At 46.3% G+C, this 13,716-nt stretch overlaps 1 protein-coding gene across 5 annotated transcripts in view; it reads right to left on the reverse strand.

The window, feature by feature from the left end:
- Positions 1-13,716, reverse strand: part of tspan4a (tetraspanin 4a) — a 130,573-nt gene that overhangs the window by 12,281 nt on the left and 104,576 nt on the right. For all 5 annotated transcript variants that reach the window (XM_052063303.1, XM_052063304.1, XM_052063301.1 and 2 more), the window contains 2 exons: positions 13,245-13,346; positions 6,799-6,930 (listed from right to left, as the gene is read on the reverse strand). In XM_052063303.1, coding sequence (XP_051919263.1) covers positions 6,799-6,930; positions 13,245-13,346 — 234 coding nt within the window. The remainder of the gene's footprint in view (positions 1-6,798; positions 6,931-13,244; positions 13,347-13,716) is intronic.

Raw genomic sequence — 13,716 nt, forward strand, 5'->3', positions numbered from 1 at the left:
TGCACACACGCTTAAAATGTCCTTTCTTCCCGCAAGCATGACATTTTGCCTCATGAGCGGGACAATCACATTTTGGATGGGATGGAGAGCTGCCGCATTTCTGAGACACTGACTGTATCACCCCTTTCCTTATTGTAACGAGAACTTTGGGACTTGTTTGTCTGGCTATTAGCACAGGTAGGTGTGTTTTTAGCATACCTTAAATTGCTCTTGAACACTCTGTCAACAGATTCAGCGCCACTTGCCTCTGAGTTGGTGTCCCCTCGCAGATGAGACAGCTGCTTCTTCACCTCCTCGCTTTGCCGTGCAATTCCTATGGCCTTTTCGAGGGTTAAGTCCGCGTCCAACTGCATGCGTTCAGAAAATCCACTGTCTCGTAGTCCGACGACAATTCTGTCTCTGATCAGTTCATTGCGTAGCGCCCCGTAGCTACAATGCTCCGCCAGCGCATATAGTGCAGTGACGAACGAATCCACGCTCTCCCCTTCTTTCTGACGGCGCATGTTGAATACAGCCCGCTCGAAGATGACATTCTTCTTGACAACGAAGAAGTTTTGGAGTCCCCCGCGCACTTCTTGGTATGTGCGCCGTTGAACCTCGGTCAGATCCAACCCGTGTAGGGTATCATCAGCCTCGTCACCCATGCAGTAAATCAATGCGTTCACCTGATTTTCTTCGGAACTAGCATTCAGGTTACTTGCCAGGCGGAATCTTTCGAATCTCCGGATCCATTTGTCCCACTCCTGCGGCTTTGAGAAGTCAAAGGGCTCCGGCGGCTGGATGTTGAACGTGGCGCACGGCCCCGCGGTGACGACCGGTCCCGCAGCCCGCTGTGCACCTAACGCCTCGGCTCCATCCGCCCACGCCGAGGTTCCTTCCCCTCCGTCGCTCATTTCGCCTTTTGCCCTTCACCGCCGTGTTCAAAGATCTTCCTCACACACTCCACGCCAACCACAGGACTTCTGACACCATGTCGTGTTATCAAGTCAGGCACACGTGAGTCCAGCTGTCGTGTTAACGTGGATAACTTTTATTGAGCTTTCCCGAAGCGTGTATTCTCTCTCTAGTCACTCTCTCGTCTCCCGCTCTTGATGCACCCCCCCATGACGTAGTCGCCCCCGCAACTCTATCGTCATGCTGTACACAATTAAACCACAATAGTGTCACTGTATTTATTTGGAGGACAAATTAATCAAAATTTTCCAGGAGTTCATTCACTCCTTTGATTATTATATTCATTGCAAATTTAATATGATCTCATGGCTTCCTCTACTTGTTTGTTTACCGGTACCTACATTTTTAGCATCTTAGCAACATGTGATAGCCTGATGGTGGTACCCATAAAAATATGCAGTCAATCATCTTAACATGGTGAAAATGGACCATTTGGGCACTGTGCACTTTCTATTTTGTTGTTGAATCCAATAAGGACAAGGCTTGCTGGAATTTTACAAGAATAGAGCATTATTTTAGAAATCTGTCAATAAGAGAACACAGTATTCCAGGTGGTAAATTTGGGATGCTAAAACTACACAACAATTCACCAAAATGGAGGTGTGATGTTAAAAAAACAACAAGGGAAGGGAAAGGACATATTGAAGATGGTAGCATGGTTTTTCAGGCTTAATTTTTTTCCATTCCTGTTTACAAAGCTGGAGACAGGCCACTGGATTTCCTACTTAGCTCATGACTGAAAGAATGGCCTAATGCCACTAAGTGACAAGTTAATAGGAAGTGCAAACAACCGGGCAATTTTACAAATGCAGTGCAATAGAGTGCAGGGGTGAAGTACAGGTCGCAGGGATGTGGTGTTTGTTCTGAATGAATATTTGATGCGAGATGTTCTTGCATATCTAGTGAAAACCTGCTGCATCATGCAACATAGGCTGGAGGTACTAATTGTATTTCTAGGTGCTGTAGACATTAACTAGAAGCACACAGCAGCATTAAATCATCCACAACACTCTAAAAGGGTCAAGTATGGATTTTCCATTTCGACTACATCAACAACCTATGCAGCGTTATCTATCATAAATTCAAGTCATGCAATTAGGACAGAATCAATGGATTTCCATTCATGATCATCATGATTTTGGTAAAAATGATGAACTACTGAACCCATGCTGATGCCACATCAGAATTTCAGATGCTGTAATCCCCAAAACACTCTCTCTCTCTCTCTCTCTCTCTCTCTCTCTCTCTCTCTCTCTCTCTCTCTCTCTCTCTCTCTCTCTCTCTCTCTCTCTCTCTCTCTCTCTCTCTCTATATATATATATATAGACTGCATATATATATATATTTTAAAAATCCTCGTCTCACCCCCCCTCGGGTGGTGTCCGTCCCTCATTCAGCTCGGGTTCTCTACCAGAGGCAAGGAAGCTTGAGGGTTCTGCGCAGTATCCTTGCTGTTCACAGCACTGCACATTTCTGGACTGAGATGTCCGATGTTGTTCCCGGGATGTGTTGCAACCACTCATCTAGTTTGGGGGTCACTGCCCCGAGTGCTCCGACCACTACAGGCACGACTGTCACCTTTGCCTTCCAGACTCTCTCCAGCTCCTTTCTGAGCCCTTGGTATTTCTCGAGTTTCTCATGTTCCTTCTTCCTGATGTTTCCATCACTTGGGACCGCTACATCCACTACAACGGCTTTCCTCTGCCCTTTATCTATGATCACGATATCTGGTTGGTTCGCCATTACCATTTTGTCAGTCTGGATCTGGAAGACCCACAGGACCTTCGCTCTGTCATTCTCCATCACCTTCGGAGGTGTTTCCCATTTTGACCTTGGGGTTTCCAGTACATACTCCGCACAGATGTTTCGGTAGACTATGCCAGCCACCTGGTTATGGTGTTCCATGTAGGCTTTCCCTGCCAGCATATTACACCCTGCAGTTATGTGTTGTATCGTCTCAGGTGCCTCTTTGCACAACCTACACCTTGGGTCTTGTCTGTTGTGGTATATCTGGGCCTCAATGGCTCTGGTGTTCAGGGCCTGCTCCTGAGCAGCCAGGATGAGTGCCTCTGTGCTGTCCTTCAGGCCAGCCCTCTGTAGCCACTGATAGGACTTCTTGAGATCAGCCACTTCAGTTATGGTCCGGTGGTACATCCCCTGTAGGGGCTTGTCCTCCCATGATGGTCCCTCTTCCAGCCCCTCATCTTCTGTTCCCCAGTGTCTGAGACATTCTCTGAGTTCGTCATCCGTTGGAGCCTTCTCCTTGATGTATTCATGGAGCTTGGATGTTTCATCGTGGACAGTGGCTCTCACACTCACTAGTCCCGGCCTCCTTCCTTTCGGCTTGCGTACAGTCTCAGGGTGCTGGATTTGGGATGGAACCCTCCGTGCATGGTTAGGAGCTTTCGGGTCTTAACGTCCGTGGTCTGAATCTCTTCCTTTGGCCACCTTATTATTCCTGCAGGGTATCTGATCACTGGCAGGGCATAGCTGTTTATTGCCCGGGTCTTATTCTTGCCATTGACTTGGCTTCTTAGGACTTGCCTTACTCGCTGGAGGTATTTGGCCGTAGCCGCTTTCCTTGTTGCCAGTTCGAGGTTGCCATTGATTTGTGGTATACCGAGGTACTTGTAGCTGTCCTCAATGTCTGCTATTGTTCCTTCAGGGAGTGAGACCCCTTCAGTGCGGACTACCTTTCCTCTCTTAGTCACCATCCGACTATATTTCTTAAGCCCGAATGACATCCCGATTTCGCTGCTGTAGATCCTGGTTGTGTGGATGAGGGACTCTATGTCCCTTTCGCTCTTAGCATACAGCTTTATGTCATCCATGTAGAGGAGCTCCTGATCGTAGCGCCATTTCTGAGGCGGTATCCATAGCCTGTCTTGGTGATTACTTGGCTTAGGGGGTTCAGTCCTCTGCAGAACAGCAGTGGGGAGAGTGCATCACCTTGGTATATGCCACATTTGATGGACACTTGGGTAAGTGGCTTGCCATTGGCTTCAAGTGTGGTTTTCCACATCCTCATCGAGTTCCCAACGAAGGCTCTTAGGGTCCTGTTCATCTTATACAACTCCAAGCATTCAGTGATCCATGTATGTGGCATTGAGTCATAGACGTTCTTGTAATCAATCCAGGCTGTGCACAGGTTGGTACGTCAGGACCTGCAGTCTTGTGTGACTGTTCTGTCAACCAGGAGCTGATTTTTGGCTCCTCTAGTATCTCTACCAATGCCCTTCTGTGCTTCGCTCATGTATTGATCCATGTATCCACTTATCTTAGCCGCAATGATGCCTGACATGAGCTTCCATGTTGTGGAGAGACAGGTTATTGGCCGATAGTTGGATGGGACCTTTGGGGGATCCTTCATGATCAGGATCGTTCGCCCTTCGGTTAGCTATCCTGGGTGAGTCCTATCCTTCAGCAGCTGGTTCATTTGTGCTGCTAGGCGCTCATGGAGTGCTGTGAGTTTCTTTAGCCAGCAGGTGTGGACCATGTCCGGGCCTGGTGCTGTCCAGTTCTTCATATCTGAGACTCTTTCATGTATGTCTGCCACTGTTATGGTAACTGGGTTCTGTTCAGGGAGGTTGCTGCGCTCCTCTCTAAGGGTCACCAGCCATTTTGCACTGTTGTTATGTGCAACCTCCTTATCCCATATGCCTTTACAGTACCTTTCAGTTTCCAGTCTTGGTGGGTCAGCTCTGTTGTTAGGACCCTGCCACTGAGCGTACACTTTCACAGGTTGTGTTGCGAACAGCCTGTTTATTCGTCTGGCCTCATTCTCTTTCGTGTACCGCTTTAGGCGGCTGGACAAGACTTGGAGCCTTTGTTTGGCAGTTTCGAGTGCTTCAGGTATGGTCTGGATGTACCTCTCGGGTATCGGCCTTTTCATCACACCTCTCTGGGCCTCCGTCAATTGACTCACATCTTTCCGAGCCGCCTTGATCTTAGCCTCCAACCGTCTTTTCCATGGTGGGTAACGTATCTCATGGCTTCCATGGTTGTTCTTATAGACAAGCATCTCAAGGATGAAGCGTCATCATTGGTTTCCGTGATCGTTACGGTAGGGATCGCCCTCACTGCTGCATTCACACTTTCCATGAGACTTTCAGGTGGTACTTCACATAGCCATTGTAATCGGTTTCTAGGTTGCCCAGCTTTCATTCTCACCATGATCTTAGCTTTCAGGTCAGTTGCTGCCTCGCTGAGATTGCTCCAATCTCATCATCTGCATGCATTGGGGCTTGCTTCCCAATCTCTGGTATGACCTCCTCCTCTGATCTGGCAGCCTGGGGCCCTTCACCAAGGAACCTGCATTGTACTTCATCAATCTCAAGTTGTGACAGCAGTTGCCGTTTGTGGATGTTGGAACACTGAGCTACTAGTTGTTTCGTGGTCAACCGTGACTGTGGGTTTCAAAGTAACCATTTAGACCACATTCTCTGCATGTAACCCCTCTGACTAGGGTTGCTAGAGTAGTAGCATTCCAACAGAGCCATGTTATCGCATCTCGCCCATCTCCTCTTTGTTCCGGTAGCCCATTTTTCATCAAGGTTCCTCAGCACCTGACGCAGACCTTGTTTGGCCGGGCGACGTCTGAGCCAGCATTTCATTCATTTTATTATCTCTCATCATTGTATGAGGTAGGCATTAGCGTGAAGGATCTTGCCCAAGGACCCACATGGTGTTATGTGCTCATTTTTTTGTCCCAAACGGGATTCAAACCACCGTCTCCCATATGCTAAACCAATGCCTTACCAACTGAGCTATCCAGCCGCTATACATAACTACATACATATGTGTGTATATATGTGTATATATGTATGTGTGTATATATATATATATATATACACACACACACACACACACACACACACACACACACACACACACACACACACACACACACATGGTGAGTATGTGTGCGAGAGCGAGAGAAACTGTCTCGCTGCAGTGTTCAGGAAGAGAACCTCTCAATCGGTTGGCAACTCTGTATATAAATAGATAGGTATAGTTATTTGTTTATTTCTACATAATACAGCTGCGAATGATCATAAGTGACTCACTCAATCATATGAAAATTATTCAGAGGTTGCAGTGGTGAGGGCACAGTCAAAACTCAAACACTTGGTTACGAGATTGTTGCACGACCCCTCCCTGTTTGTTACTTGCAGTAGCCCAGGGCGAACAATTTTTGTAAAACAAACAAAAAACAACAACATTTTGACACAAATGTGTCGAATTGTATTTAAATGCTGAAAACTTGAATTCTCCATCGGCATTAAACAACGTACTTAAACGTTTCATTTCCCTGGATTCTTAAAAAAGTATCTCCTGCTGACCCTGTGTGGGACCGTTTGAAAAAGAATCCTTGACACAATGATCCAACCGTCTCACTTTTGGGATAAAGGCAGACTACTGCGTGGATCGTTGCCAGTCAATCACAGCGTACATGTGGAGACCATTCAACCATTCACACCATCACCGAGTGGGAGCTGAACCCACACTGTTAGTAGAAAAGTTCGGTGAGCATATTCACAGCCCAACCTGTAAGCCGTTGACTATCTTTTCTACAATTCGGATAAAATTGAATCCACACGAATGTGGTGCAGGGTGGACAGAACTGATCAAAGGCCTGCATCTTAACTTTCACATTTGCATATTTAAACCTTGCTTGCGTTTTCCACAATTGGGTTTTGTGAACCCGAAATGAAATCCACTTCCTACATTGCTATCTGGAGAAACAGGGCTCTTCTCTGAGATGTTTTTATTGTTTGGGGATCAAAGCTGGAATGAAAAGACTGAGAAGAAACACTCTGGTTGTATTGTCATGCCAGTGCTTACCGCTGTCCACCATGTTCCCGGGTTGTCCAGGCCGCAGTTGTCGCTATACTCCAGGCAGCAGGAGTCCGGCACACGAGAAGCATTATAGACTTCAAACCAGTCCGTGTGGTTGGTCACTCCGCAGCAGCGGAACTGCAGACAAGAGAGTGTTTGTCAGTTTGTCACAATCACAGTGAGAGCGCAGCTCATTGACTGGCTCTGAATAAGATCTGTTAATTGCTACCTCCCCCCCCCCCCCTCAGTTCTTTCGCGCACATCTCTTTTGCTTCGGAAATCATTTCTAAACCCACTTCATTCATCACATCTTTGTCTTCTCCCTTTGTGCTACATGATCTGACAAGGTCTCACATTTGCAATCATACACAAACGAGTGCATTTCATGAAAAGAATCAGATAAGTGCCCGACACCTTGCGCTCTTTGTGGACTGTAATCCAGCTAACGAATTGCAGTGTCTCTGGCTCACCCATAAAACAATGACTGAAGAATGGATTTTCATCAAGAAAAAAGAAATTAGAACAATAGCACACACAGTCCGACTAAATAATGGATGGATGGATGGATGACTGAGTCTTTACAAAGGCTGTTTCTATCACATTTTTAGATTAGATTCATCTATCGATTATTAACTTAATTCATCAAAGAATGCAGTGTGATTACCCATTTTTCCCCCTTTTTATTGGTTATTAACTGATTGTTAATTGGTACTGTCATGTTTCGGTTTTGCGGTCTGGCCAGCAGGTGGCATGAGCGGAATTTCTAGCGCACCTGCTGCCAATCTGTAATCAATAGATGAACTATTTAAGGACTCCGCCGTCCTGTTGTGGGAGTATTGTCTATGGCATTGCTGTCTTCGCTGTTCTTTGACTTATTGGCTTTTGATCTCGTCATGATTTCGCGTTATAGTTCTCGGTACCCATTTTTGAGTACCGTAAGTACTGCTTTGTTTTGATGGTCTGCTTTTTGTGCGTGTACATTGTTTTTCGTTCGTATTTTGCGGTCTTTGTTTTTCTTCCTTGCTTTTTTGTGCAAGCACTTTTTGTTACTCGTTTGGATTTGCCTCCTGGTCCTTATTTTGGACCAGCGCTTTATGTTCTCGCCTTATTTCGGTGCGATTGAGACATCTTTTTTCCTACGGAGACCTTATTTTTGTCCACAATTTTTGGATCCCCCCAAACTCGGTTTATCCGAGACATAACAGGTACTGTTTAATGATGAAACAAACACACATCAACAACACTTATCACACAAGAGGAAGTGATGTTGTACTCACCAATTTTGAAACAGAGCGCTACTTCTTGGGTAGTGATCAATGCAAAGGGCAACAAGTTGGACTCACATTTCTAAGGTTACTCAGGTTCAATTAAATGCCAATTACAGGTTATAGAGAATTACACCGGCCAATATATATATACTGCGTATATATATATATAGGGGCGGCCCGGTAGTCCAGTGGTTAGCACGTCGGCTTCACAGTGCAGAGGTACCGGGTTCGATTCCAGCTCCGGCCCCCCTGTGTGGAGTTTGCATGTTCTCCCCGGGCCTGCGTGGGTTTTCTCCGGGTGCTCCGGTTTCCTCCCACATTCCAAAAACATGCGTGGCAGGCTGATTGAACACTCTAAATTGTCCCTAGGTGTGAGTGTGAGCGTGGATGGTTGTTCGTCTCCGTGTGCCCTGCGGTTGGCTGGCAACCGATTCAGGGTGTCCCCCGCCTACTGCCCGGAGACGGCTGGGATGGGCTCCAGCACCCCCCGCGACCCTAGTGAGGATCAAGCGGTACGGAAGATGAATGAATGAATGAATATATATGTATATATATATATATATATATATATATATATATATATATATATATATATATATATATATATATATATATATAACCTGAAGCACTCGAAACTGCCAAACAAAGGCTCCAAGCCTTGTCCAGTCGCCTAAAGCGGTACACAAAAGAGAATGAGGCCAGACAAATAAACAGGCTGTTCGCAACACAACCTGCGAAAGTGTACGCTCAGTGGCAGGGTCCTAACAACAGAGCTGACCCACCAAGACTGGAAACTGAAAGGTACTGGAAAGGCATATGGGAGAAGGAGGTTGCACATAACAGCAGTGCACAATGGCTGGTGACCCTGAGAGAGGAGCACAGCAACCTCCCTGAACAAAGCCAAGTTACCATAACAGTGGCAGACATACAGGAAAGAGTCTCAGATATGAAGAACTGGACAGCACCAGGCCCGGACATGGTCCACACCTACTGGCTAAAGAAACTCACAGCACTCCATGAGCGCCTAGCAGTACAAATGAACCAACTGCTGAGAGGGACTCACCCAGAATGGCTAACCGAAGGGCGAACGATCCTGATCATGAAGGATCCCTCGAAGGGTGCAGCCCCATCCAACTATTGGCCAATAACCTGTCTCTCCACATGTCAGGCATCATTGCGGCTAAGATAAGTGGACACATGGATCAATACATGAACGAAGCACAGAAGGGCATTGGTAGAGATACCAGAGGAGCCAAAAATCAGCTCCTGGTTGACAAAACAGTCGCACAAGACTGCAGGTCCCAACGTACCAACCTGTGCACAGCCTGGATTGATTACAAGAACGTCTATGACTCAATGCCACATACATGGATCACTGAATGCTTGGAGTTGTATAAGGTGAACAGGACCCTAAGAGCCTTCGTTGCGAACTCGATGAGAATGTGGAAAACCACACTTGAAGCCAATGGCAAGCCACTTACCCAAGTGTCCATCAAATGTGGCATATACCAAGGTGATGCACTCTCCCCACTGCTGTTCTGCATAGGACTGAACCCCCTAAGCCAAGTAATCACCAAGACAGGCTATGGATACCGCCTCAGAAATGGAGCTACAATCAGTCACCTCCTCTACATGGATGACATAAAGCTGTATGCTAAGAGCGAAAGGGACATAGACTCCCTGATCCACACAACCAGGATCTACAGCAGCGACATCGGGATGTCATTCGGGCTTGAGAAATGTAGTCGGATGGTGACTAAGAGAGGAAAGGTAGTCCGCACTGAAGGGGTCTCACTCCCTGAAGGAACAATAGCAGACATTGAGGACAGCTACAAGTACCTTGGTATACCACAAGCCAATGGCAACCTCGAACTGGCAACAAGGAAAGCGGCTACGGCCAAATACCTCCAGCGAGTGAGGCAAGTCCTAAGAAGCCAGCTCAATGGCAAGAATAAGACCCGGGCAATAAACAGCTATGCCCTGCCAGTGATCAGATACCCTGCAGGAATAATAAGGTGGCCAAAGGAAGAGATTCAGACCACGGACGTTAAGACCCGAAAGCTCGTAACCATGCATGGAGGGTTCCATCCCAAATCCAGCACCCTGAGACTGTACGCAAGCCGAAAGGAAGGAGGCCGGGGACTAGTGAGTGTGAGAGCCACTGTCCAGGATGAAACATCCAAGCTCCATGAATACATCAAGGAGAAGGCTCCAACGGATGACGAACTCAGAGAATGTCTCAGACAATGGGGAACAGAAGATGAGGCGCTGGAAGAGGGACCATCATGGGAGGACAAGCCCCTACATGGGATGTACCACCGGACCATAACTGAAGTGGCTGATCTCAAGAAGTCCTATCAGTGGCTAGAGAGGGCTGGCCTGAAGGACAGCACAGAGGCACTCATCCTGGCTGCTCAGGAGCAGGCCTTGAGCACCAGAGCCATCGAGGCCCAGATATACCACACCAGACAAGACCCAAGGTGTAGGTTGTGCAAAGAGGCACCTGAGATGATCCAACACATAACTGCAGGGTGTAATATGCTGGCAGGGAAAGCCTACATGGAACACCATAACCAGGTGGCTGGCATAGTCTACCGAAACATCTGTGCGGAGTATGGACTGGAAACCCCAAGGTCAAAATGGGAAACACCTCCGAAGGTGGTGGAGAATGACAGAGCGAAGATCCTGTGGGACTTCCAGATCCAGACTGACAAAATGGTAATGGCGAACCAACCAGATATCGTGATCATAGATAAAGGGCAGAGGAAAGCCGTTGTCGTGGATGTAGCGGTCCCAAGTGATGGAAACATCAGGAAGAAGGAACATGAGAAACTCGAGAAATACCAAGGGCTCAGAGAGGAGTTGGAGAGAGCCTGGAAGGTAAAGGTGACAGTCGTGCCTGTGGTGGTCGGAACACTCGGGGCAGTGACCCCCAAACTAGATGAGTGGTTGCAACAGATCCCGGGAACAACATCGGACATCTCAGTCCAGAAATGTGCAGTGCTGGGAACAGCAAGGATACTGCGCAGAACCCTCAAGCTTCCTGGCCTCTGGTAGAGGACCCGAGCTGAATGAGGGACGGACACCACCCGAGGGGTGAGATGAGGATTTTTTTTTTGGAATATATATATATCTTATACCGGTGTAAATTTTGTGGACCGTTCACACGTATGAAGCTGCTTAGTAAAGAGAAGCGTGTTAACCCCTGTGCAGCCCCACTTGCGTTCACATGGCAGTTTCTGCGGCTGTGCAATACGACATTGAGCAGGGCATGCATATAGTGTACTTCCTTTTCTCCGCCTTGTTTGTGACATATCGAAAAAACATGGTTAATACTTCTCCAGACAAATCAACGCTGCGGTCTATCAGACACGGTAAAAGGATGAGAGAGAGAAAAGAAAGATGGCGGAAGTACAACAGAGTACGAAAGCAACGCATTCCACCCGTATGTAATCAACTCTTCTCACACGTAGCGAGTCTACCCCTGTAGTGTTCACACGCCTCATTTGATATCGGTGCTGCCCTGAAAAAGAGCATTTACTCTGGAGTAAATTTTTAAACCACCTGAGCAGGGTTAAATTTGCTCCGGTTTAAGCTGTTTTCAGGGGCTACATCGGTATGACTTTTTAGGTGTGAACGCTCTACGGGGGGCAGCCCTGGCGCTACACCAGAGTAAAAGTTGCCATGTGAACACCCCTTTAGTTGGGTCATTGCGAGTTGTGAGTAGTGTGCGATTTGTGTGTTAGTTCCTGTCACGTCATGTTTTGTTTTATGTCACAGGTTTCTTTTGTTAATTTGGCTTACTTGTGATTTCCAGGACTTTGAGTACTTCGAGTTAGTGTTTATCCAGTGTACTCCTGTTTGCATTTTTGTTAAATACAACTTGGTCAGTTCCACCCTGCTCCTCCTTGCCTCTCGCCTGCTTTTTGGGGTCCTACAACTACCACCATGCAAAACGTGAGCAGAAGCAAAAGCTCATCATTCTGCTTTCATGAAGGACTACAAAAATACGAGAATATTTACCAGTACTCCAATATTCTCTCTAAATGATTAATCGAGTCACAAAATATATGTTGAATAATTTTGATGACCGATTAATCGATGCATTTTGACACTTTTCATCTTTCCACATATCCAGTCTATTGTTTCTCATTTTGAGATGCTTCAGTATTCAGTGAGTTAATACTATTCGGCATAAACTCTGCTCCAGGGACATCTTCCTTATTATCTATTCAGTGACTCAGCATGTGTGAAGGAGGCTTGGTGGAGAGAGCTGTGGGAAAACACGAGCAATTTTTTTTAATGGGCTTTAGCTCAACTAGACTCAGTTTTTATGGAGCTTCTTTACTTATGCACACACACATAACAACGAACATACACTTATGGGACAACAGTGAAGTGCGATCATGCTTGAACACGAACGGTGTCAAACTGCTCCGCTTAAGACAGACCAGTCCCACGCCATCACCCTGCATGCAGCTAAAACTGCACATTAACGCCCATGCAGGCTGACACACATTATTGCATATTTTATTTACCGTTGTCAGCGTAGGAGGCTTTTGATCATACGCAACCACGTGACTGCTGTGTGGCTTAACGCAGACACATAAACAGGCCTGACCTGTCATCATGTCCTAATGGAACAAAACTGCTCACAGGAACGCTCACTCATGCATATGAAAATAAACCCAAAGAGCACAGGAGGCTCCGATATGTCATTTAATGCCTCCTGAAGGCATTCACTAGCCGCACTATCAGCTCCACGCATCCTCACCACATTATTCAAAAATCACAAATTGCTTCTCCTTTTTCCGTTGAAATTGAAAACAAATATTCGGGTAAAGCACATCAAAGTGAAAGCTGGCAACAAAGATTACCTCTCCGAGAGGATGATCCATTTATCTGTCAGCTTTTTCACCACAGCCTTTTAAAGTTGGGGAAACTCGGAGTGTTGCAGAGATATATGAGCTGTTTTTCTTTGCTGATATATTTTTTTCTTTTGAACGTTGGTAAGTAAAATCAACATGGACTGTAAAGTGACACATTCTGTTAACTTCAAAAATGATTACCGGTACAGACCAAGACCTGCAAATGACTGATAAAAAGCAAGACATGTGAAGAACGTTTTGGGTAACATGATGAATCTATTTCTGTCGGATCCAACTACTGGTCATCGTGTCTTACATCAGTTTGAACTATCATCCAGGCGTTCGTCAGACCCACGTTGCCCTCTGTGCCAAAAAGCTGGAGGCCCTTCTTCAAATCCCTCTGGGCGTAGTGGTCGATCTGAGAGAAACAAGAGGGAAAATAAACATTCGACAACTTGGCTGTGAGTTTACTCAGCAGTGCAATTCACGAGATTCATTTGACTACCTGCAAACATAGGGGAGGCAAGGTGAAATCAACAAGACATTTACAGCTTCTCAAATAAAACCATTCATGATCATTGTCATCGTCCAAGGCTGCCGTGACTGCTTGAAAGTTTGTTTGAGAACATAGTGAATGTTATTTTTATTTTTTTTTCCCAGGGTTTGGTCAACGTTGCAAACGGTCGTTTGCCAAAAGTTTTTCTAGTCGCAAGGAAATATGCTGATCCTTTTTCATGGAATAATTCACTAAAGGATCTGAACTTGCCAGAACGTATCACTCTGGGAGA

The sequence above is a fragment of the Hippocampus zosterae genome, chromosome 4 (genome assembly GCF_025434085.1).
Source record: "Hippocampus zosterae strain Florida chromosome 4, ASM2543408v3, whole genome shotgun sequence".
Lineage (NCBI taxonomy): Eukaryota > Metazoa > Chordata > Actinopteri > Syngnathiformes > Syngnathidae > Hippocampus > Hippocampus zosterae.